General features: G+C 29.3%; 4 protein-coding genes across 10 annotated transcripts; 3 read left to right on the top strand and 1 right to left on the bottom strand.

Annotated features, from left to right (window-relative positions):
• The first annotated feature begins 3 nt into the window (after positions 1-3).
• On the top strand, positions 4-3,341 carry Dus3 (Dihydrouridine synthase 3). 2 transcript variants are annotated; one of them, XM_035082311.1, is made up of 7 exons: positions 4-117; positions 387-524; positions 709-2,074; positions 2,145-2,512; positions 2,588-2,716; positions 2,785-3,076; positions 3,211-3,341. In XM_035082311.1, exons 2-6 carry the CDS (start codon positions 436-438, stop codon positions 2,924-2,926), a joined length of 2,094 nt encoding a protein of 697 aa, XP_034938202.1. In that variant the 5' UTR covers positions 4-117; positions 387-435; the 3' UTR covers positions 2,927-3,076; positions 3,211-3,341. The 2 variants fall into 2 exon arrangements, with proteins under 2 accessions (XP_034938202.1, XP_034938203.1); XM_035082312.1 differs by having other exon boundaries at positions 5-117; positions 2,799-3,076.
• Positions 3,054-11,883, bottom strand: LOC118066346 (uncharacterized). Of its 3 annotated transcripts, none has more exons than XM_035082319.1 (4): positions 11,808-11,883; positions 10,904-11,117; positions 3,805-4,080; positions 3,054-3,521 (listed from the first exon to the last, which is right to left on the bottom strand). In XM_035082319.1, exons 2-4 carry the CDS (start codon positions 11,003-11,005, stop codon positions 3,204-3,206), a joined length of 696 nt encoding a protein of 231 aa, XP_034938210.1. In that variant the 5' UTR covers positions 11,006-11,117; positions 11,808-11,883; the 3' UTR covers positions 3,054-3,203. The 3 variants fall into 3 exon arrangements, with proteins under 3 accessions (XP_034938210.1, XP_034938211.1, XP_034938212.1); XM_035082320.1 differs by lacking the exons at positions 10,904-11,117; positions 11,808-11,883 and adding exons at positions 9,694-9,916; positions 10,005-10,418; XM_035082321.1 differs by lacking the exons at positions 10,904-11,117; positions 11,808-11,883 and adding exons at positions 9,694-9,916; positions 10,009-10,418.
• On the top strand, positions 3,989-17,271 carry fray (frayed). Of its 4 annotated transcripts, none has more exons than XM_035082316.1 (11): positions 3,989-4,116; positions 9,503-9,634; positions 11,627-11,985; positions 12,454-12,566; positions 13,025-13,275; positions 13,358-13,532; positions 13,898-14,133; positions 14,226-14,340; positions 14,421-14,689; positions 14,915-15,101; positions 15,176-17,271. In XM_035082316.1, the coding sequence occupies exons 1-11, from the start codon at positions 4,076-4,078 to the stop codon at positions 15,245-15,247; spliced, it is 1,950 nt and encodes a 649-aa protein (XP_034938207.1). In that variant the 5' UTR covers positions 3,989-4,075; the 3' UTR covers positions 15,248-17,271. The 4 variants fall into 4 exon arrangements, with proteins under 4 accessions (XP_034938207.1, XP_034938206.1, XP_034938205.1 ...); XM_035082315.1 differs by lacking the exon at positions 3,989-4,116 and adding an exon at positions 5,569-6,371; XM_035082314.1 differs by lacking the exons at positions 3,989-4,116; positions 9,503-9,634 and adding an exon at positions 10,529-10,762 and having other exon boundaries at positions 13,358-13,523.
• A 592-nt stretch (positions 17,272-17,863) lies between these two features.
• Positions 17,864-23,030, top strand: LOC118066313 (OTU domain-containing protein 7B-like). Its single transcript, XM_035082257.1, has 9 exons — positions 17,864-18,192; positions 18,698-18,793; positions 19,267-19,303; positions 19,526-19,759; positions 20,206-20,621; positions 20,722-21,093; positions 21,209-21,534; positions 21,616-21,768; positions 22,130-23,030. The coding sequence occupies exons 4-9, from the start codon at positions 19,540-19,542 to the stop codon at positions 22,284-22,286; spliced, it is 1,644 nt and encodes a 547-aa protein (XP_034938148.1). The 5' UTR covers positions 17,864-18,192; positions 18,698-18,793; positions 19,267-19,303; positions 19,526-19,539; the 3' UTR covers positions 22,287-23,030.
• The last annotated feature ends 2,596 nt before the right edge of the window (positions 23,031-25,626 follow it).

The following is a 25,626-nucleotide window of genomic DNA, read 5'->3' as shown; positions in this document are numbered from 1 at the left end:
TAGTACCTTAGTTCCGATGATTCCAACATATACCTGGCGAGCGTGGTCATCATAGTGCTGTTGATAACCGTTTGAATATCGATTATTGATATCAAATGATCCAAAAAAATTAAAAAAGTAAAAATGTTGAAAATTATGAATATTAATTAATGAAGTTCTGTACAGTATTTATTTACTTGATAGATGTGAAATTTTTTCAATCGATTTTCTTCCAGAAATTAAATTATTAATGATAAATTATAATTATTATGAAATAATAAGAATTAACTAATCAATAATAAAATGATAATTAAGATGCTATTGATTAATTATGCTATATAATTATCATTTTTGATTTTAATTGTCTTTTTTTTTAAATTCTATATTTTATTGATTCAAAATTTTAGGTTTTTCATTGTTGCGCTAAATTTTTTTGAAATTGATTGATCGTTTAATATGGCGGATTGTAGTGTTGTCCACGTTGATGATTCAACTTCTAATTTCTCTGAAGATAAATTGAAGGGCATTTGTATAATTAAGCCAGAGTAAGTTTACATAATTGTGAATTTTTTAGCAATATTTTTAATGGATTATTTCAATCCTTACCACTGCAATGTCACTTCAATAAATTTCTAACCTCAAAAGCGTTACATTGATTGTTTACGCTAACGAATTAAAACGTTTTCGCTGTAACTATTGAATTAATTTACATTAATTTTTTTTATACAGATATATACTTGAAGATCATGTAAGAGTACTCAGTGAAAACTGTCTTAGTGCAAAAGATAAGAGAAAGATTAACAATCAAACTACTACTGACAACCATGGTGAACCGATTGTTGAAGAACCTCCGGTTAAAAAAATAAAACCACTTGACGAAAATGAACAAGATGAAGAAGAGTCGATTAAAGCAGGAATTAGTGATGATGAGGATATTATGTTTGTTGAACCAGAAGTTAAAAAAATTAAACTTGATGATAAGAAAGAAAAATTAAAAGGTCAAAATAAAGCAAGACCACCACCATTTAAAACGTTACGAGAAAATAATTTATGTCCATGGATTGTTGATCAAGCAGCGGATGAACCTATAAAAGAATGTCCGTCAACAAAATGTACATTCATGCATGATAGATTGGCTTATTTAAAAATAAAAGAGCCCGATGTAGGATCGGATTGTTATCTATTTAATCTTATTGGTCGATGTCCTAGAGGATTAGCTTGCAGATTTGGTTCTAAACATTTAACAAAAAATGGATTCAACATTGTTGATAGAGAAAAATATGAAGAATTTAAGAAAAAAAATTCAACAACAAAAAATAAACTCTCGCATCCATTGCAAGAGAAGCTCAGAAAGCGAAAATATAATTTTACTGGAGCAGAAAAAATTCTCAAAGCTAATAATGTTCTTCGGGAAAAAGGAGAAAATAAAAAGCGGATGTTTTCTAATGGAGATGTGGATGATTTAGATAAAAATGAGGGTGAAATAGCTTGTAAATTACCGAGAATGGAAGATTCACCCCTAAATAAAGAAAGTAAATCAGAATCTAGACTAGGACCTGTGCCAGATGACGATTTAATAAAACTTAGGCCATCAGAGAAAAAAAAAATTGACTGGAAAGACAAAATACTCTTAAGTCCATTAACGACGGTAGGAAATTTACCTTTTAGACGAATATGTAAAGAATATGGAGCAGATATAACATGTGGAGAGATGGCTTTGGCTCCAAAAATATTAAAAGGAGCTCATGAAGAGTGGGCTTTGGTTAAAAGACATGAGATAGAAGATATTTTTGGAGTACAAATTTGTGGAAATAATCCAGGAGTTCTAACAAGATGTGCACAATTATTTAATGAAGAATTAGAAGTAGATTTTATTGATTTAAATTTAGGATGCCCTATTGATTTGATTTATAAACAAGGAGGTGGTAGTGGAATGTTAAATCGCCCTAACATTCTTCAAACTGTCGTTAAATCGTTAAGTCAAGTCTTAGATATTCCTTTAACAATCAAGACTCGAATGGGAGTTTACATGGATAAGCCAATTGCTCACAATCTTATGCCTAAATTTCGAGACTGGGGAGCTTCTATGGTTACTGTAAGATGACTACTTTTTTTTAGTTGGATATTTTTATTTATTTATTTTAATTTCTACTCTTTCTCGAAAGGTTCATGGAAGATCACGGGAGCAAAGATATACAAAATCTGCAGACTGGGATTATATTGAATTGTGTGCGAAAAATGCTACTCCAATTCCTGTCTTTGGTAATGGAGATATTTTGAGTTATGATGATTATCAAAGAGCTCGATTGAATTCACCTTCTGTACAAGGTATGACAATAGGAAGAGGAGCTTTGATAAAACCTTGGATATTTAAAGAAATAAAAGAAAAGAAGCTTTTTGATATATCTAGTTCAGAACGTTTAGATATTCTTCAAAAGTATGCTAATTATGGCTTAGAACATTGGGGATCAGATACGAGAGGAGTTGAAACTACGAGAAGATTTATGCTGGAGTGGATATCATTTTTACATCGGTTTGTAGTACAAAATTAATAAATATTTTATTATAAAGAACTAAATAAAGTTACTAATAGTGATCTCTTTTCTAGATATATTCCAGTAGGGATTTTGGAGAGACCACCGCAAAGGATAAATGAACGACCGCCTTTCTATAGAGGTCGAGATGAAATTGAAACTTTATTAGCTAGCTCTAACTGTGCCAACTGGATAAAAATATCGTAAGCCCAAATTTTATAATAAAAAGTACTAACCCAGAATTTCAAATATTATAAAAGTTTTGTGACAGGGATTTATTTTCAGAGAAATGTTCTTGGGAAAGGTCCCCGAAGGATTTCACTTTTTACCAAAACACAAAGCCAACTCCTGGAAGTAATATTGACCTTGATCTCAATGAATTGGCCAAGATTTTTGAATCAATTTCAATGTAATCATCACAATTCATGTGAATTTTCATGGTTTAATTTGTTTTTATAGAAAATAAAAACAAAGTTATCTCATTAAACAATCATTTATGTTTATATTTCATTTATAAGAATCATTCATATAATCCCGATAAGAAGATTACTATTTTAATAAGAGTAAGTCACAATTTCAAATAATGAAAATAGTTCTCAAAATAATACTGATTGCAGGTCATGTCGTTTGATATAACGTATTTTTTGGTTGAATTATCTATTTTTTTCTTTGAAGTAATTATTTTTGTTTTTAATAGTGTGCAGATATATCTCCAAGAATAGAAACAGGCCACATACAATCACACCCGCTAGCAATTTGTTTAGTGAACGGCTCCCAGCATTCATCAGTCCATCGTCTTCTGACCATGAAAATAATTTTACTTCTTTGAACACAATGAAATCCAGGATGAGCACACTGTTGTTTATTGGGTCTAACTAAATTGTTGTGTACTTGATCTGATGCATAATTCTTGCAATAAATCTCGTGGTAATGTGGTGGTTGATATTCAAATTCTTCATCATTTAATTGAACTTTTCGGATTTTAATTTCACAGAGATTCTGATACTCCTAAAGCAAAACCACATCATCTTTAAGAATTATAAAATAACATGAGTATTTAAGAATAAAAAATATTTTAATGTTTAATAATTCAATAGCCTTCAAAGAATGCATTAGGCAGCTTGACTTAAAAAAACTATTGTATGTTTGATTTACTTAATAGATGGTTTATAATGAGTTTATTTAAAGGTTAATCTGATCATAGAATATGGTATGATGGTCTTAAAAACTTCTAAACAAGTGTTATAAATGATGTCGCTTTGAAATTAATAAATGTCCGCTCTAAACTTACTGATTTAAGATTTCTATAATGTCTTTCAAAGAACTCGTGATCTTTATTATTCAATTGTTTTTTAAACTCTTCTATCTCTAATATGTTGTCATCAATATCATCTTCATTGAAGTTGATTTCAGGCATGTATAAGAAACCGTTAGCAACTGCTGGGTAATCTTGATGATGTGAAGAAGCCACGTGATACTGATCTCCAAGTTGTTGTTTGAGCAGTCTGGTCAGATTGAAACGCTTGCCAAGGGCGTAATGGTGTGACAGGATAAGGAAGAAGATGATCTGTAACACAATAATGAATGCCATTATGCATTGGCGGTAAGTAAATGCAATAAATTGAATAAAATATCATATGATAAAAATGTCAAGCTATCAAGGTTGCTACGAAAGTGAATGAGCATGAGACCACTTATTTTTTAACCTTCATATCAACGATTAGCTGTAACTCGTGTATACAATTGAAAAAATAATTCTCTTTATAAAATTTACATATTTTATCTATTTACAAATCATTAATCATTCATAAATGCTCTATTGATGTAGCATGAGAGCTACATGAGAAAAATTAAACAAAAAATTCAAAGATTATTTTCTTTTCACAGGAAATAAAGACGCTCAATAATAAACAGTCGTAATATTCAAAGATATGACTCGAGTTTCCCGTGAAAATCAGTCTCAGGCAGCTCACAAGGTCGGCTCGATTTATTGAGTCAACTAAGCGCGTGTTGTACGACATGATTGATTCCACCCCGAGCTCTATCAATTCATGAGACCCCTTTGATTCGCTTGTACCATGTACAATGACATACAGATCGCCCCTGGAGTATTTTATTGCCTCGTGTACATTCTCCAAGATTTTTCTTTCATTTTAAGTCAAGAATAAAATTAAAATATTCCGACCTTACAAGAAGGTAGATCATTGGTTCAATGTTATCAATACTTGATTAAAGACCTACTCAACCTTAATGTCATGAAATATAAATCAAGGAATTATAGTTTTCTTTGGAATTACACTAAAATTACTATCTTAATTGACAACATTGATGTATTGGTTTCTGCACATTTTTCTTTAATTTTTATTTTATTTATTAGTGAAAAGAGGATAAATATTATTGACGGTAAAATAATAAATACAAACGGAAAAATACGACTGATGTTATTTTTGAATAATTAATTTAAAATAATAAAATTTTTTAGTAATTTTGATAACTTGTATAAAATAAAAAAACAAATGTAATGTGTTTAACTAAAAAAAACCTTTACTTAGTTTGTACTTAGAAAAAATACTGTTACTTTTTTATTCATGCATTGCATGACTATTTATACTTCTTGAAATATAAATATGAATGTTAAATATAGCAGAAAAAAAATATTCTAATAAATTCTTTTCATTTGATTTGTATTTAGTATCTCATAACAATATACTATTCAGTCAGCTACATTAGAAATAGAGACAATCATAGCTTTAATTAAATCAAAATTTTTCATGAGATGAAAATATCAAAGAACATTAAATAATCTTCTTGATTTATTACTCAGCATAATTTTAAATCTACTGTTATCTAAATTCGGCAAAAATTGTTTGTAAAATTAATTATAGAAACTGTGCAGTATTTAGCATGGTAAAGTACCTTCATCTATACATTTTCATATATCATTGGCTTCAATTAGAAAAAATGTTAATAAAATGTAACAAGATATAGTTTAGACTTTTTACAAATATCCTTGTACAAGAATTGCGAAGGATTATTTCTACTTTTGTTTGGAGTTTAGATGTTTATAGCATCGAGAAGGATAATTGAGTTTGAATACGATTTGAAAATGGAAAAACAAGGAGAAGCTCTCTGGAGGACAATGTAATCGTGTGGAAGATCATAACAGTGAGGAAGACTGACAAATATGTGAAGATCACCCGAGACTTTTGCGTTCATAAGTGCATTATTTCTCGTGTGCGTATTATACATATATGAAGATGTTAGCATATACAAGCAGCATGAGTACGTAGATGCGTGATAGGTAGTTATCCAATTGACAGTGCCCCCGTCTGACATAGTTCAGTCACTGGCGAACTCAGGATCATCTGACATCTCTTAGTATCAAGTTGTTACCAAATTTCAGTGCTTTTACTAATTATTTACCATGACAAACAATACTTGTCATTAATTTTTATGAGAAAAATTTGAAATTTTCTTTGATAAATTAGTGATCAAATTCATCGTCAAGCTGTTTAGTAAATTGACAGAAGTCAATATCCTTAAATTATCGAAAAGTTTTGTATACAGTTCATGTTGTGAGATTTATTTATATATTTAAAAGCACACGTTGTTTGTGAATAAACAATTGTAAATGTGGATAAAAAAAAATAAACCAAATGTTATTATTTATATATTGAAGCAAACTTATAAAAGCAATTATTTCAGTTGTGATTGCAGACTGTGAAATATTCTTTTGATGACAGTGGAACATGGAGGTTTTAAGTTTTTCGGACAATTACGATTGAAATGTGTATAAACAATGCTCGAAATGCCTGCTGATTTTTATTCAAATTTAACTTCCAAATCTTCACCTAGAAGGTATATATAGTGATAGTAATTTGGTGTTATCTTAATATCAATTAATTTTTGTAAAATCGGCCTTGACATTATACAGTGTAATCAGTGCATTCCATAACTTGATAATCTGATCATGTAATCGTATTTGATTGATAATCAATTAATCAGCTTCACTTTAAGTTGAGACGCTTGATATTCAATATCTAATCGAATTTTTTCAACTTCCTCAAAGTTTTCTGCTACCTTTTGAATTTTAGCTCATAAGAATTAATGAGTAATTGACCCTCTGACTTTGATGTCAGAGGGAAATCAATTAAACTTGACAATGGAAGTTAAATCTAGTCATAAGCAATTAGTAAATTAAAAAATTGATTTTTCTAATAACTTTTAATTTTGTTTATCAAGTTTTTTTGTTATCAATGATCATTAAGTAAATAATATTTCCAATGTCATGGTATAGTTAACTTAAGTATCATCACGAAGTTTTTTTCCATGTGAGATGACGTTAATAATTGTCTATTTTGAATCAGCTTTACGATATCATTGAGCTCCACTTGCTTGCACAAATGTGCTTCAACTCCGGACGTACGTATGAGAGTTAGACAATGCATCTCAGTATAACTATAAATTTAAACTATCACAATCTATTAAACATTATTCAAACTATTTTTCATACTCTATATATTTACAATTTATATTTGTATATTTAGATCAATACTGACTGCTTATCAGTCATTATGGATAAAAATTACATTTTTATCTTTTATCAATAAATTTACTATTATATTGAAAAATTAACAGTTCTATCATTCACAGCGAATAATTATCAGTTATACGATATTATTGATATTTTAATTTATTTAGTTTGTTGAAGAATATCAGTGATGAAAAATTAGCACAAATTATATTACTGAAAATTCCTTTCTAAAAAAAAGATAATAGCGAAAATGTTTAACTAATATTTCCTGTAAAATCTAGTTTCTCGCAGTTATAGACAATCTAGAGTAAAGTCGAAAGCACGAATAATTTGTTAGAAGAAACCTAACTATGTTTTGAGAGGAATTGTTCATTCAAATTGGCAGTGGGCGTTTTTGTTCATCTGTATTACGACTCACGAATGGTGAACAGTCAAATTAGGTTCGGCAGTGGTGCTTGACATCAAAGACCACCGTCCGACAAATTAATCTTTTAACCCAAATTCAAACTATAATGATGGCGAAATATCTGACCTAGTAGTCATTTTATTGTATGGTTTGGTTTTTCTGAGCAATATTGGTACACAAAAAGTATTAATTTCTTGTTCATTTCTACAACTTTATAATCACGGAACTGAAAAAATTCGAAAATTTTTCATATACCGCAGTTTAAATATCACTAATAACAGATAAAATAGAAGAAAATTAATGACTATGAAACATGTATTCTCGTTTTAATTTAGTGAAATTATTGATTAGAAACAATTTAGAGTCACTGCTGATGTAAGACATAAATACAATGAATAATCTTTCAGGAGATTTAAGTGTCATATAATATACACTAATCGTCAATTCATGACTTAATGATTAAATTATCTTTTTTCATAATAATCACTGGAATATTCCTCATGTCTAGATCATATCTAAGAAGGCAATGACTCGACAGTCATTTTTAATGATTAACATCAAGGCAACTTGCTAAGAATAAGCCTCAACTTTCTAAGTCTTCTTAGTTGTAAAAAGTGCATGGCTGTATATACCCATAAAATTAACATAGCATTTTCACGTAAACATTATATGTAAAATAGTGCTATAAAAATGAAAAAAAAATTGTATAAATGAATAACATTAATCTGTTACACAATTTGTTAATTCTTATGTCGTCGGCCCAATTCTATTTCTGTCGACTGGCATTGGCATGAGACTTTTTGGAATACCAATAATTAGAATCAATGATATAAGTGCTTATGAGTGATTTGTAGTTATTGACAATTTCAAAAAAAAATAATTACAATTTGTTTGACTAGTCTGCTATTATTTTATTAGTTCAACACGTGATGAGTGATATACGTCAATGAAAGACGTCAAGATTTTCAAACAAGAATGAACTTGACTCACGTGACTGAATAATAATCACATATTACTGTAAATACATTTAAGTGTTGACTGAAGCTATTATTCTATTGAACAAAACGAAAGGGAGAGTGATAACTGGTGAAATAATTGTGAGATGCTCATGTAGAAAAGCAATAACGTCATAACTATTGTAACATTGGAATTATTTTTAGATGAATAGAATAAGATCCACCCTTTGATAACAGCTAAAAATAACTTATAAGACCAATCCAGCTCCAATTACTCCATTTAGGTATTTAGGTGACAATCGCTTGCCTCGTCAATTTAGTCACATATTCCATACCAAAGACGAGGGGAAAGCTTCTCTATTTATATTAGCGGCAGTCTCTTATGAATACACCCACTTTGAGTGCGTACCCTCTTTAGTCAATCGATAAAAAATGCAATTTTTCACTTGCATTTAATTATTCTGTCATTTTCTGACGTTAAGAAAAAAAACATTTTATTATTTGTCTACATCCGGTAGCATAAAATTATGAATTATGTTGTTAATTATTCAACTCTAACTACAAAATTACTATGAAAACTTTAATTACCAAAGCTAGAATAATCTATAAAAATTGTTACTGCAAAAAATTAATGAAAAATATGAGTTGTGTTCTAATTAAACAATAATTGAATTAATTGTAACCTTTTTGTTTAATATTGTATGATAATCACTTGAATCTACTCATGCTTATCCGTCGAAATCTTTTAATTAATATGTGAATTTTTTCTGAAGATGACTCTTGAAAGTCAATTTATCTTAGCTATTAATTAAATTCACAATCGATTGAGAAATGTGTAAGTTTTATGACGTTGATTTAAATAATCGTACAATGATTATAATACTAATAATAGCAATACTATCTCTCTTATTTACAATTATCACGTTTTGTTTCCATCAATGAGTTTATCGAAGTCAATGGAAACTTTGGATATTTGTAATCTTTTTGTTTAATACCATCTATGTTTTGTATTATGTCTTATCAGAATTTATACAAAAAATTAAGTTATTTTATAAATGTTTAAATAACATCAAAGAAATTTATATTTTTGCAGACTTGTAAGCAAAATGAGACAACGTAAGAATGGAGAATTGACCTCAAAAGATCCTGTCTCTTCAGTGTCGGAAGAGCAACTTAAGTTTCAAGACGCAAGGTTTTTTACAAACTTTGTCCTTGGTAGGAGTAGGTAAGAATAAAATTTATTTCCATCTGATTCTATCATCTATTAAATAAAAATTAACTCACGAGCGGTTGCTTCATTTTTTTTTTGAAGAAAGTGTCGCACAAGTACTGACTATTCAGTTGATTTGATTAAAACCAATGACACAATACCACGTGCCGTTGTCTAATGATGACTGAATCTATTCATTGATTTCCCACGATATTTTATACCAGCACAATTTGTTTGATATCTATTTCTCTAAATACATCAGATGTCATTGGTGACAGAAGGATGAAGCCGAATCGCCTATCAAATAAATTTATTGATAATATCTTTGCTATATTAATTGATCACTTAAAAATACAAAAGTATCATTGAATTTTATAATACTTACTTACGAAAGCATTATTCCATCATATCATTTTTTGTATTCAAAACAGTAAGTTTATTTCTTTTTCGATGTTTATTGATTTTTGTTGATCAATATTGATTTAATCTGATGCTTCATCGCAATTTATTCTAGGTTTTAGCAATGTTTTCATTTTTCAATTCATCAATAAGTCATGAACAAGTGCTCATTAACATTTCTTTTGTTCATTAATTTTTCAACTTTTATTGACTGTGCTTTTATTATTTGTTTACTTGATTCTTCTCCATTGTTTCCATTTTCTTTCTTTTAATCGTACATTCACATGATTACTCTTATGGACAAGTAAAGTATCTTACTACTGTGCAGCTATTAGTCGATGAACGAAAGAAGTTGAATTAATAATAAATGATGAGTTGAGTTAACTCGTGTATGCCATCTAGAAGTGTACCACGTGCTATATTCGTTGGCTTAGATTTGATATTTATTTCGTCGCAAAGTGATTGACCTCGTGACATAACAAATCATGAAATACGACATTCACTTATGCTGTCAGTTTGCTCTTAAATTAAGGAACATATGACTTCTTATTTTTCGTCGTTTCTTCAGTGGTGGGCTGCCAGTCAGCTGAACAATTACGATAGACAAAATGTCAGTGACAAAAGGCTCTCTTATTTATCGCGATGTTGTAAAGAAGATAAAAAAAATGGTAGACGTAAAAGCCTTCAGTGGTTCAATAGTCGGTTGGATGAACTGACTCGCTTTAAAAGTTCATTTCGTAGCAGGTAAGTTTCTTTTCATTCCTGCTCGCCTAGTACTATTTCTTGTTACTTTTTTATTAAAAAAATAACTAAGAAAAGATAGTTGACAATAAGTAAGTTGTAAGTCGGTATGAATGAATGATAAAAAGAATAAAAATCAATTACCTTAATGTAATGCAGTAATTGGCAAACTCCATTTGGCAGAGGTGCGCCAGACCTTGGAGAGTGATTGATCTTCACGAGAGTTTGACCTTCAACGTTTCGCATAAGCAAAAAATTGCTTGCGGTACTCTAGTTTGACATTCTTGTTCTAATCCTGCAGTAAGCTGCTATTTTTACGTCAGTGTAATTATTTCGTAGATGGTTTAGTTTTCTCAGCCTGTAATGAATATCAGTAAACATTGAATAGATATATATTGTTAATAATTACAGAAAACACTTTCTTCAGAGTTAAATAATGGCTTTATAATTTTTTCATTAGCATCAGATGATATCGTTTTTTTCTTACAAACAGATAATACTCGGTGATTATATATTTGATAAGTGGATATGATAAGAAAGTTTTGTGAACAATATACAGATGGTCTGATTAGTAACTAGTTACGTCATGATAAGATTCAATAATAATAATATAAAAATCATTTGAATAATATAAAAAAAAGTTTTTTCTTATCTTCTGTTACTTGCCTCATTTAATTTCTTTTTTTTTTTAAATTAAAATCTTGCCATAAATTTTTTAATATGAGTCATAAACAAATGTTAGAGATTTAAAAGATCATTCATCTTTGACTTCAATTCTACGAATTATTTTCTACTAAGTATAAGAAGAAACCAGTTTCTTCTTACTTTCGTTTCACATCTTTCCTAAGCCGGTTTTTTGTATTCTAGGATCATCTCGCCAGACGTGATACCGTCTTGTTCACCGGGTATATTTCGACAGAAGTCATTCCGTTCTTCATCGACTACGACAAAGACAGTGAATGAAACACCTGTCTCTAGTAATCAGTATAGTTGTATTGGACCAAATAAACAGAGTAGCAGCAACGTAACGACCAACAATCACACTTACCCCAACAATTCATCACCAAGTGGAGGAGGAGGTATTCTTCATTGGGGTATTCGTAGCACTGGCAAGCACACACGTCTTGGCACGGTCCTGGCCAATAAAATGGCGTCTGCGAGCTCGACAGCGGTTGTTCAGGGCTGGCCCAATACCAAAGACGATTATGAATTAAAAGAGGTTATAGGTAAATATAAACATTAATAATTGTTAAACAATTAACAGATTCATAATTAATAATTTAGCTGTATTTATTAGTACTTTCGTGGGCTAAATTTTATGATGAAAATTTTTACGAGTGATTGATTGACATCTAGTGTTAGTGTTATGTAAAAAGTTGATTTATAGGATTAAAAATGGATCGTTTCTGGATTATTTCTAAAGATTCTGTTGTTAAATTAGTAGAGTTCATTATTCTGGGTCACTGTTTAATAATTTTCTCTTAACTTTTCCGAGAAACCGGTCCTGATTTATTCTAACCTACATTTCATTCTATCGACAGCCATTGAATGTTAAAAAAACGAAAATCCATTATGGTTTAATGATTATAGGATTAATTTAGCTCTCTTATTAAGAGAAATGATTTATTGATACGTCATGGAATTATTTCAACCAGTAAAAATATTTAAAATTAATAAATAAATTCTTTATTCAGGTGTTGGAGCAACTGCAGTAGTTCATGCAGCCTTTTGTATTCCTCGTCAAGAAAAATGTGCCATAAAACGCATAAACTTGGAAAAATGGAATACCAGTATGGACGAACTGTTGGTGAGTAAATTTATGATACTTCGGAGTTATTAATAAGCGGTTGTATTTAAAGAGCTAACGTAAATAACATCGAATATTCTAGATAAATATAAATATCAAATATGTTTTTACTGTAAAGTTCTATTAACATATACGTAGATAAATTTTCTAATTGTTCATAGTAATATATGAGACATCACTGAAGGCTCAATGAAATAGTATTTGCAAATGTAATCCACAACCTTTTTTTTGATAACTTATCAATATTGAAAAACAATTACATTTCTTTAGTTTATCTTTTGAATAGAGTTGTTTGGAACTATTGATTAATACGAACATAAATTTTAGGAGTTGACTAATTTTTCTCTCGTTATTAAAAAATGATAAACATCAGTATATTATTCTCAGTTTTTTTTTATTTTCATTTGAATAAATGTTAATTTTCAATTCTCACTAATACTTCAATAATTTTATTGTAGAAAGAAATCCAGGCTATGTCCTCATGCAATCACGAGAATGTAGTAACATATTATACTTCATTCGTCGTAAAAGAAGAATTGTGGCTCGTTTTGAGACTGTTAGAAGGCGGATCACTTCTTGATATCATCAAACATAAAACCAGGACAACTAATTGTAAACATGGGGTTTTTGATGAAGCTACAATTGCTACAGTACTTCGAGAAGTGCTCAAAGGCCTGGAATACTTTCATAGTAACGGACAAATTCATAGGTAAATATAATTTTTTTTAATATTTATGTTTGATAAATTTACTGTTAACGAAAATAATTGCTTAATTTTCATTTTTTACTAGGGATATAAAGGCTGGTAATATTCTTCTGGGTGAAGATGGAACTGTTCAAATAGCAGACTTCGGAGTAAGTGCCTGGTTAGCGACAGGACGAGACTTGAGTAGACAAAAAGTACGGCATACTTTTGTGGGTACACCCTGCTGGATGGCACCTGAAGTCATGGAGCAGGTGAGAGAGGAAAGTTACTCTACAATTTTCTAGTTTGCAACATTTGCTGTCTTTGTGTTGCATGATACATTTCCATTTAATATTTAAAATTTATTCAGACATGTATTCTACAAAAAAAAATATCAGCTTGAAATAAAACCTTTTTTTTATAAGAAATCATATAAAATTCATAGAATAATACAAGTTTTATAAAGTTTAAAAAAAGTTAAAAACATCTAATCCAATCATTTTTAAAGGCTTCACAACTCTATTTTTGCTTCTAAAAGCTTATTGTTTACTACATTTTGTTATTATTCTTTTACTAAGGAAAATAGCGTATATTTAGATTTAATCATCGTCATAAAAGATATTATAATTTTTTATTATTCATACAGGATCACGGATATGATTTTAAAGCTGACATATGGTCGTTGGGTATTACTGCAATCGAAATGGCAAGTGGTACTGCTCCTTATCATAAATACCCCCCAATGAAGGTATTAATGCTTACGTTACAAAACGATCCGCCGACATTAGATACAGCGGCAGATGAAAAAGATCAATACAAAGCTTATGGAAAAACATTTCGTAAAATGATTGTAGACTGTTTACAAAAAGATCCTACAAAAAGGTAAATATTTTTTCCTCATATAGTGGTTATCATTATTAAAATACCATATACCATTCAGTTTGATTAATAGACGATATTCATTTTCTCTGTAGGCCGACCGCAACAGAACTTTTAAAACATCCGTTTTTCAAAAAAGCCAAAGATAAAAAATATTTGCAACAAACCTTAGTTGCGATCGGCCCTAGCCTTGAAACTAGAGTGCAAAAGGTATTAAAACAACGGTCATATTTTTTTTGTTATTCTGAAAATAAATGTATGCATATAAATCAATAAATTATACTATACAGGCATCGAAACGTCAACCTGGAACGTCGGGACGTTTACATAGAACAGTTACTGGCGAATGGGTCTGGTCGTCAGAAGAGGAAGATAGCGGTGCATCGAGTGGAGATGAAGGCAAGGAGGCATTACCTGTTAATACAATTGAAAATGTAAGCAGTGAAGAGGAAGCTGGTGATCAAGATGACTTAGATTGTCAAGTTAAATCAGCAATGAGTCGAGTTGCTATACAGTCGGCTGAGCAAAATATTCCAATTAATTTAGTTCTCAGATTACGGTTAGTGTATTTACAAAATCAATATTTCATAGTTTTAATTACTCCTTCCCTTAGCTTATTCCACATTGTTTAATATTCATGCTGCCATTTTTCCTATAATTCCAGACGTCCTGATACCCGATTTACCCTTGAAGAAAAATCAAAGTATAAGCCAAATATATTGGTCTTATTTTAATAAATATTAAATAATTGTATTAATTATTGATATTTTAATTAATTTTTTAGCAATCAAAAAAGAGAACTAAATGACATTAGATTTGAATTTGCTGTGGGTATTGATTCTGCTGAAGGCATTGCAGCCGAACTAGTTGGAGCTGGTCTAGTCGACGGTAAAGACATCGTTGTAATCGCTGCAAATTTGCAGAAACTTATAGACAGCGCTGGACAATTACGAACTGTAACATTTTCCTTAGTAAGTTAACGATGCTATTAACTTTAATAAGATACTAATAATGACTGTTAAGTAAAACAAATTATTAATTACAGAATTCCGCTACCAATGAAGTACCCGATGATAAAGCGTTAGTAGGGTTTGCTCAGATTTCAATAACAGACTAAATTATTTTTTTTCCTTCATTATTTTATCAAGATTATATTCTGAATACTCAGGATAACTTTGTTACTTGCTAACAATCATAGAGAAATAAGAAACAGGTATCAAAAAAAACTTTTATTTTTAACTGAAGTTTTAAATTTGGTATTAAAAATATTATCAGTCGATTCAAGTGTTTCAGACAGAAAATGATAATTAAAAAAAGACTACTAGTGCAGCCGTAAATTCGTGATTTGAATAGAACGACATTCTGAATAAGATATTAATAGAAATAATGAAATATCATGGAAATTTAATTACACGGGGTAAAAAAAATTTAGAGTTCATAGTTACTATTGTAACGTTTAATAATAAGAACTGCTCAGAGATGTATTTTACATTACTATCAGCGTTTTTAAATGTGTTTGAACACATTTTAGTAATTACAAAAACAAATTTTATGATAATGAATAGCAAAAAGGGCGAAAACTACTCATAAAGATACATTATCCTGCATTTGTAAAAAATAATTGAATTAATATTAACAAATTCAATACGAAAAAATGAATTTGTTACATATATTTTAAGTTAATTTATGTAAATATTAGTCATTGATTATTGGTATTTCTTCGAATAATTTACAATAAATTAATGAGAGTGAAAAATATAATAGATGAATGAAATAAATTACGAATAAACATATTGGTATAAGTAATGAACAGAAAGATTGGTACATAGAAAGTAATTTAATTATTTATTTGTACTACGTAAAAAAAACTAATTTTATTTTGAATAATTTGAATTATTTGAGATAGCTGAAATTTGTCGGTACAGAGGGAAAAGAATCGGAAAAATATTTTTCACGCTTTAATGCCTTAGAATATAGAAAAAAGAATGTTAAAATAAATTAAAAATAAATTCTTTTGTACTTAATGAAAAAAAAATAGAAATATTGAAGATAAGTATATTCATAGCTTCAAAGCTTGTAGAAGTGATTTGTCAGTCGAAAATTTTTATCTTTACATTTGTCTTTTATGTATTTAAAAAATAGCCTTTAGATTCACTGGGCCTCTCAACAGACATTTTGACTACAACTTTTTAAAATTTCAATTTAAATATGCAAAAATGACCGCTAATATTGACTCTTGAAGCAACAAAAGTCATATATATGATGTTTATTTATTGTTAATAATTGTTTTTCATCAATTATATAAGCTGAGAATAATCATGATATAATAGCATTGAATTTATATAAAAGTTAATATTATTTGACCTAACAAATCCCCCATATTTTGAGGTGAGTGGTGCTACTTTTGATGATTCGCCTCATTTAATTAATTGTTTTTTAAAATATCATTTTACATAAATTTCAATGTCTATAAATCATTGAAGTAATCATTTTAGTTCTTTAAAATGAAAATTATTATCAAATATATGTATAAAAAGCAACGAGATTTATATTTGAAATTGTCAATGAAATAGTTATTCAATTAAGATTAAAACAGTAAATTAATTGCACGCTTAATTACTGTCAATATTATAAATCATTACAAAAGTAAAGATTTCAACAATATTTATAATATGTAGGATAGAAATAAAAGAGAATTAAGTAATAATTGAATGGCACTAATTTTAGTATTGAAAATCGGAATAGAGATGAGAAAAAAATTTATAAACAAAATAAGCATTCATTTTCAATTAACTAATGAAGGTCGTTGCGATAATGTGATGTGCCTTAGACCACTATGAAACAACAAAATAATTTTGATTTTTAATCTGGTCATTCTTTAATAAATGTAATTGGAGACTTATGTCATTACGGTGGAAATTCGTATAATGCATTCATTTATTATTATAATATTATATTGCTGTCGTGCCAAATTAATTAACATTGTGTAAAACTATACAAAAATTGTATTGGATAAAAAGATAAAAATATGATTAAATAATTATTTATTAATATCTATTAAATTCTAACTATTTCAATGCGCAGCGATTATTATCATGTACACTTGAACAAAGGAAAATATAATTGTCCAGTGGTACTTAATTTATATTGCATTTTCAATTTCAATGTCTAATATTCATACAATAATTTTTTCATACATGTTTTTTATAGCTATACATTAAAGAAAATATATTCTCGTATCATGTTTCCAAAATTCATGTATACATATCTGAATCTATTTACAAAAATTCTTATAATTTTTATATTGTACGAATAAATTTTTTTTCTCAACTTATTTATTATAAAACATTCAGACTCATCATAACGAAATCATGGTCCAAATAAAATATTAAAAAAAAAACAAAAATGAAATAAAAAATTCGAACAATATGCTTAAATTTTTTAGCTGTGACTCGATAAATGTGTTCAAATTTCTTTTTATAACTAATTTTTATCACTCGCCATTAAAATTTAATATTTACAAGAGAAAATATAATTAAAAAGTTAATGGAAATTATATTTACTATTTATGAACTAATTGTAAGAAAATTCATTTTAAATTCTTGGTTAGATTCGCGGCTGAATAGATGGCGTTTAAGTAAAATTCCATTATATTAACACAATTAATTTTTATTCACACACACATAATACATATGTTTACCGATCACATGCACTTGAAGTTGATCCTACTGATCAGTTTCAGTTTTCAATCTTACTTGGTAGAGTGAGAGTGTTGAGTTATGTTTAATATTGGATTATCTTACCACAATTAATAATTTACATTTTAATTAACATAAAGAAATGTTTTACTTGATAACAAGGATAGTAAAGTATAAAATTTGGTCAGTGTAATTAACACTTTTACGTTTCTAAATCCAGAATGATTGTCGGATTCGCTCCAAAATTTCACCGATCGAAGTGTTATGACCTCGAAGAGAGTTGGTGTTCTCATTCGTGTGCAAAATAAATGTCATTTAATAAATAAGGCGTAAGATTCAGGTGCCCACACAATTTCTTTAATTGGTAAGATGATGTTTAAGTATTTACTAATACTTAATTTATTTACTAATTTTCAATTAATTAAATTTAATTATTTTATTTAATGTCATGATAATCAAAAATTTGTAGTTTGCCTTTAGAATTCATAGTGAAAACCTGTTGAGGTGGCGCATGTATGCTCTTGTGGTCGCGTAATTTATATTTTTTCACCTTGAACGAAGCTACTGAGTGCAAATATATTTACGTACTATTTTTACTGAACTCAATGATGTATATGTAAATTTATACGTTTGAATACGTTTTAATATACCTATATTGGTAATGAGATTACAATAATCATCAAAAGTATTTCCGTCAACTATTGCAATAATGTTAGGCGTATGTTTATAATAATCATGAGTTAATGACAATTATTCAGTTGATTTTATATTCATAGCGACACTGGATATAATCAAAATATTTTTTATCTGATGTTTTTTTCACATACATAAATAATAAATAACTCGTGAATTTGTATTATCTTTTTTAGCTACTGTTCGAATACAAGGACGTGATCGTGTACCATTCAATCTATATGGTGACTGATGCATTGTCAATTTAAAATCTTATAATTACTGACATGCACGTAAGTTAATACTTCTACTTATTGTTCTCTTCATCTCAGTAAAAATCTAATATTTATAAATAACTGTGGGAATTATTTAGTCCACTAACAAGCTTTAATCTACTCTAAAAATATTATACTACAGTATTTTAAACAAAAAAAGATACGAAGCAAAAGAAATTACATATTTGAAGAATTAACAGTAGTCTATATTATATTTTTAAAAATTGGAAAGTAAAGAATGTAATTGAATCAAGCAGACTACTAAATATTTATGTAGACAATTTATTAATATAAGCTCTTGGAGAAAAAACGAGTGCGTGTCTAAAGTGAATTTTTTATTTGACAAAATTTTAATTCAACAATTTCATAATTAGATGAATACATTTTGATAAAAGCCTATAAATTAGAATTAATATAATTGAACATTTTAAATAATATATCTTTCATGACTTGAACATTTTTTTTTCATTTAATAATTATTTCTATTCTAGAACTAATGCAGCATAATCCAGATTCATTATAACACACGTAAGTTAGCCAGTTATTATTCTATTGTCTATTGTTTTAAACTTTTTAATAATTATATCAAGAAAAATATTAAATATAGGGTAATGTTCTTGTGATACTTTTTTTTTACTTTTCAAATAATACATTTTTTATTCTGTATTCTAACAATAAAATTAATAAACTTCGTATAACCATAAAACCGTTCGTGATTTGATAAGAACAAAAAATCCATCAAAATTACAGGAAAGACACCTGCTATGAGTGGTGCTGTATCCATGTATGATGGATTGGAACCGGAGGCGCCTGCAAATAACGCGACTCTTAATGGAGGAGGAACAAAGAAATTGGCCCGAGGTATTTCACGAGCCACTGAAAATGCTGCTATAGTATCACACGCACGTTCACAACTGTCTTTTTTGGGAATTGTCGATACTCCAGAGTTTACTTTTTCATTGCCTGATTTATCTATTTATCCAGGTGAGTATTTTTTGTCAAGGACCATTATCTACATTCACATTAATTCTCTATTACTTTGTTAAATTAAATAATTCAGTTTATCTTAGTCAACAACATCAATATTCATTACGTACAAAATTTTTAATATTTAATAGCATTGAAGTATTTTTTTATAATAATCATAGTTTTGAATAAAAAATTGTGAATAATGCAACACCAATACATTAATACATAATTCAAGGTAGACTGATGAAAATGAAAAATGATGTTGATGGGAAGTTAGAAAAGATAGATCAATAAAGGGAACTTTGTTCCCTTTTTAGGCCAGTAAATTGAGTTCAAAAAGCTATTTAGTTCAGAAATGATTGTATTTTTTCGCTGAAATATTTGTGAATGAACATTGTTAATGTTGATACTACTAGAATACGAGCTAATTCACAAAAATGAAAAATAATTTATATTCACAGACTCTTTCCGGCAATTCTTGGAAAAAGATTTAATCGAGGGAGGATGTTTGACGTCATTAGAAGCAGCAGGAAGGTTGAATTGGTGGTGCGGTGGGAAGAATAGTGGTACGAGAGTATTATGGCCATTGGCGACGACTGGAGATGGAAATTGTCTGCTACATGCAGCTTCATTAGGAATGTGGGGCTTTCACGACCGATTATTGACCTTGAGAGATGCTCTACACAATACTCTATCGAAAGGAGAATATAAAGATGCATTATTTAGGCGGTGGAAGTGGAGGCAAATGGCTTTAAATGCTGCTGCGGGTTTGGCCTATACGGAAGCCGAGTGGTTAACAGAATGGCAAAGCATTGTAGAAATGGCATCAGCAAACCCGCGTTCACAAACCGCAACTTCTTATCAGAGTCTTGAGGAGGTATGTCTACATTAATGTTTTTGATACTACAAACAATGGCTTCCATTTAATGCTCAGAGCAAACTTTGATAACTGATGATAAAATTTTATTTTCTTCCAGGTTCATGTTCTCACTCTAGCGCATGTCTTGCACAGGCCAATAATTGTAATAGCGGAAACAATGCTCCGTGATTGTGAAGGTGTAGCCTTGGCCCCAATTCCTTTCGGTGGGATCTATTTGCCCTTAGAAGTACCACCAGAAAAATGCCATCGGACCCCACTGCTTTTAGCTTACCATTCAGCCCATTTTTCTCCGTTAGTAACAGTAGATTGTGGCAATGATTTTGGAGAAAGTGAAAGCGAAGGCGTCAGTATACCTCTTGTAGACCCTGATACTGGCCAACTCCTTCCTGTTTTATTTGCTGTTGATCCCGGATTGGATTGGGATTGGACCATTACATCACAAGACCTATTACCTTGTTCACAAGACACAGTCAGTTATCATTGTATTTAATAAATTTAATAATGATTTCATATATTTACATATGTTAATGAATATTTATTAGATGATTTATAAGATAGATTATATTTAAATGCTTTTTTTACAGATGGAAATTTTGATAAGAGAGTATTTAGACTGTGAATATCAAAGTTTAACTTCCGAAGAATTAGAAAGGCTTTCTGAGGTTGATGGAGTTACTTCCAATAAAAGTAAAGCTGCTAAACAGCTATTAGGTGTAGCAAAACAGTTTGGATCCATTGGAAAGTCTATGAGCAAAAGACTGTGGTCGTCAATGGCTAAAAGACCAAAAAGTCCACCAGCTTCTGTGAGTGGTGTAACCACCGAAGGTGTTCTGTGTGTTCGACTCAAAAGTCGGCGTCATCAGTATGTAGATCAGATGCTCCAAAATTACTTACAGTGCGCTCACTCGAGGTATGTCAGTTTCATTCACATAACTTTTATGTTTATTATTTATTTAAACACATACATATACATGTACATGCATTTATTCAGATATTTGGAGCTGCAAAATGCCTCAGGGACTGAAATAAATTATGGGGCTGGAAAATCAAAATTTTATGCAGTCAGTGACAGTGGAAGTCATGCAAGTGTGAGCAAGCTACAACCAAAAATTACTAATAAAGACAGAACATTATATTTGTCGAGGTGAGTTTTTTTATCTTATATATATATATATATTTGTGTGTACATTTGCTTTAGGATTTTAATTTTTATTATATATTTATCTATAATATTTAGATAATCTTTGAGGATTAATTTTTAAGAAGTTTTTAATCATCAAAATAAGAGATATCTTAAATACACTTAGGCTAAGTTACGAATTCTTCTAAAAAGTCTGAATCATTATTATCTACATTTTTTATTTCTTATTCATATCAAAGATAACTTGAAAAAATTTATTCGTTCAGAATGAATATTACCTGTGTAAATTTTAAGTAAATTAATTGATAATTAAGGAGACGATGAAATTATACTCATGTTAATTGATCTGTTCATTTTATTACAGGTCAACATTTTATAATACCGAAACGAAACCTGAGAATGTAAGTACTCTTGATAATAAAATTACTGTTAGAGAATGTCTTACTGAGGACTGTCCATTCTTTGGATCATCAGAAAATCAATACTACTGTTCAAAGTGTTGGGCGAATCATAATCAATGATGATCAACTTTATTATTTATTAACCATGATATAAGTTAAGTTTTTAATTCCTCATGACAATAACCAAAGTCTCTCTTATAATCTATTCCTCATGTCTCTCTTTAGTTTCGATTCTTTTAAACCATTCTACCAGTGAGTTTTAACAAAAATAGTTAACAAACAAAATAATACAATCAATACTGATATCAGAATATTTTCGAAAGTTAAGAAATTATTTTCGTAGCAATAATATTAATAATTAAGGAATGATATAGCAACGAATGTTGCGCTTTGCGTTTGAGCTTAAATATTTTAAATAATAACTATTATTTATTGATATTATAAAATATACTGTAGTATAGTAGATAAAAATCATGAACGAATTAAGAAAAGCTCAACGTGCGCATCGTTTACGGACGTAACCCACTGATATAAATAACTCAGAGATATATTTTTTTGACTCTTCAAATATTTACTGCTATCAGATTTTTTATTTCTGTTTAAATAATTAACAAAAAATGAAATATTACACATATGGATTATGTGCCTTGCCTCGTGTAATTGTTCGAAGAAAGACAAAAAAATACTCAATATCATTCAATAGATATATATTCTATATATAAACGTCCCAAATTTTCATGAATAATTTTTTGAAATCAATATGGTATTTTCTTTTGGTATTTATTTTTTATTTCAATTTTCTTTTCATATATCATTTATCTAATATCGAGATAATTTTACTAAGCATAATTACTTTAAAATAATTTTTTACTCTTAAAAAGAGTATTAAAAAGAAAAAAATTAATGATATTTTATTTTAAAAATTGAAATGTGTTATATTTATCGAAAAGTGTTTTATTGTTTTAAGTATCGATTATGGTATTATTAATACAATATTACATCAACAATTATTGTAATGTAAAACAGTGTGAAAATAAAAATAACCAATATTTTTGTAAGTTGTTTCTATATGAATATAAATGGTCTAGTTGATATGTGCTGAAGGAAGAGAGTTGAGGATAATTGGGGTTTGTGGTAGATTTGTGTGGTGAAGTATAGCACCCATGTGGTACAATTGAGACAGTCATATGTGGCAGACAGGTATTTTACTAGCTGTATACGCTAAATTGGAATACGTACAATTTTGGTGGTGAAACTCACTCCATGAGTTCAGTCACGTTAGCTTCCAATGCTCCTCCTTCCATTAGAGATATAAATTACAATATTTGCGTCGCATTAAATACACACCTACGTATTTAATAGCTTGATCATGACGAGAATTTCATTGTGAAGAACAGGGGATCTGAAGAAGTAGAGAGAACTCAAGAATTATTGCATCTGAGTGACTTAAGCCTTTTAAAATCTTCATGATTAATTGTCTTACTGTAATTTCTTTAGTTTTATACGATAAAGACTGCGTTCATTTACATTAAACAGTCATTTCCATATTAATGTTGATAAATGTTATTAAAACTACTAATAAAACATAAAATCATTATACAATTAAAGTAGATTCTGTTATTAATTACAGAACTGACAAAAGTTTAATTAAGAATTTTAACTGTAGTATTTCTACGAGTTTCTGTAATCTTTATTTCCTTAGAGTTATCTTTTAGAGTTCATATTAAAGATCTTAACTATAATTTGATGAAAATGCGGTTGCAGTAGATAACGAATATATATCAAGTGGACTTTAGTCTAACAAGTAGAGTAGAAATGTCGTGAAATATACAGGACTAGTCCAGAGTAAGGAGAATGTATCCGCGTATCGTAGCCTCAACTTGCCTCTTGGGTATCACAGTCGTAAAAACTAATGTTACACGTATAGTTTGGATACAGGGAAGACGAAGAATAGAAGAATAGCAGAGGGAAGAAAGAGGGATGTGTTAGATGTAGTAATAGTCGTGTTAGACCGCAGCAGATAGACATAAGCTCAAGCCAGCGTGAAAATTGCTCTTCCTCGATGGCTTAACTGAACGATCGTGTGGTTGGTCCACTCAATTATTCATATAGTTGTCTTCTGAATTGTACCACCGATCTTGTTATTGACTTTTTCTCTTTTTTTTTTCTTTCTCACCTATGGTTTTCCTTCTCCTTATTTTCTATCTTTGCATCTACGCGTTTCTTGTAGATGTCTCCTGAGACACAAGTCGTGTTCTGTACCATCCAATTTTGTGGTCGTACACAAGAAATTGGAAGGGAAATAACGCGATTCCCGAGACAATAGTCCTTTGACTTTGATCATGGTTTTGTCATCATATATAAAATATTTAAATAATTTCGATATTTAGATTCTCGTCTAAATAATAAATTTTTTTATGCACGATCTATTAAACTATTTTTGTTATAAGAATCAACAGTTTATAAAAAATATGAGAAAACATCTCCCTTTCAAATTATACAAGCTTGATGAATATTTAATGGAATGCTCATTCTCTGTGAAAAAAATACTTGAGCATATTTTTATTTATATCTTTCATTGGATTCGCTATTAATTGATTCCAGTTGAATAGTTGAAATAAACTGTTGTGCAAGAGTTTTTTATTTCTTATTTCAATATCAAAACCATTATTTTATATTTTTGTCATAATCAACGTTCTAGTTGTTACTTTCTAAAACAAATAAAAAACTTTCTCTAAAGTTATCAAAATTAGTCAAAAGACTTCTAGCTCGTGTAATTACCAAGGAGTATTTTATTAGACAGGTTCTGTTTGAGAAAGAAGCTTGTTTTTGAATTAGCTTCTGAGTTGAAGTGACAAATTTATTTCTTGAATTCAAATAAATTAAATTAAAAGATAATTTATCAGAAGTAAGAGGAAGTTAAGTTGATTTTAGTGTTCCGAGTTAATCAAACACATAAATATTCTTGAGGAATTGTTAGATAAATTACCCCTAAATAAGACAGAGATGAAACTGTCGAACGATACGTGATTATTCTCTGGTACTAGGAACAGCAACACGTAACAAGGTGCTACGTGTTCAGCCGGTTGAGTGATGTCGAATGCCCATTTCTTAGTCGTCGAGGTAATAATGCTGTTTCTGAATACAGTACTTGCTTCCTTTGCATTCACAGTAGTGATGTTACTTGGTTTTGAAACAGTTTGTTTATCATCTCAGTGAGAAACACTCGTTTTTTATGCAGGAAAATGTGAAAAATTAAACGAATTAAGTCAAAAACATAGTGATAGGCATCATGGTAATAAGAAGAAACAAGTCTTGAGTAATATAATATTTATGTTTACAATAATGTTCAAGGTTTTGTATTAAAACTAGGTATACTAGTTTTGAGTGGAGATAAATAAAATGAGGAGAAATTAGAGCACGAGATAAGAAGGCTCGAGCCAAGTAATAACTCTTCTCT

Source organism: Chelonus insularis, unplaced genomic scaffold, assembly GCF_013357705.1.
Source record: "Chelonus insularis isolate UGA/USDA-ARS -01 unplaced genomic scaffold, ASM1335770v1 contig_339_pilon, whole genome shotgun sequence".
Lineage (NCBI taxonomy): Eukaryota > Metazoa > Arthropoda > Insecta > Hymenoptera > Braconidae > Chelonus > Chelonus insularis.
The sequence above is the reverse complement of the archived record's forward strand: the minus strand, read 5'-3'. Positions and strand labels throughout refer to the sequence as shown.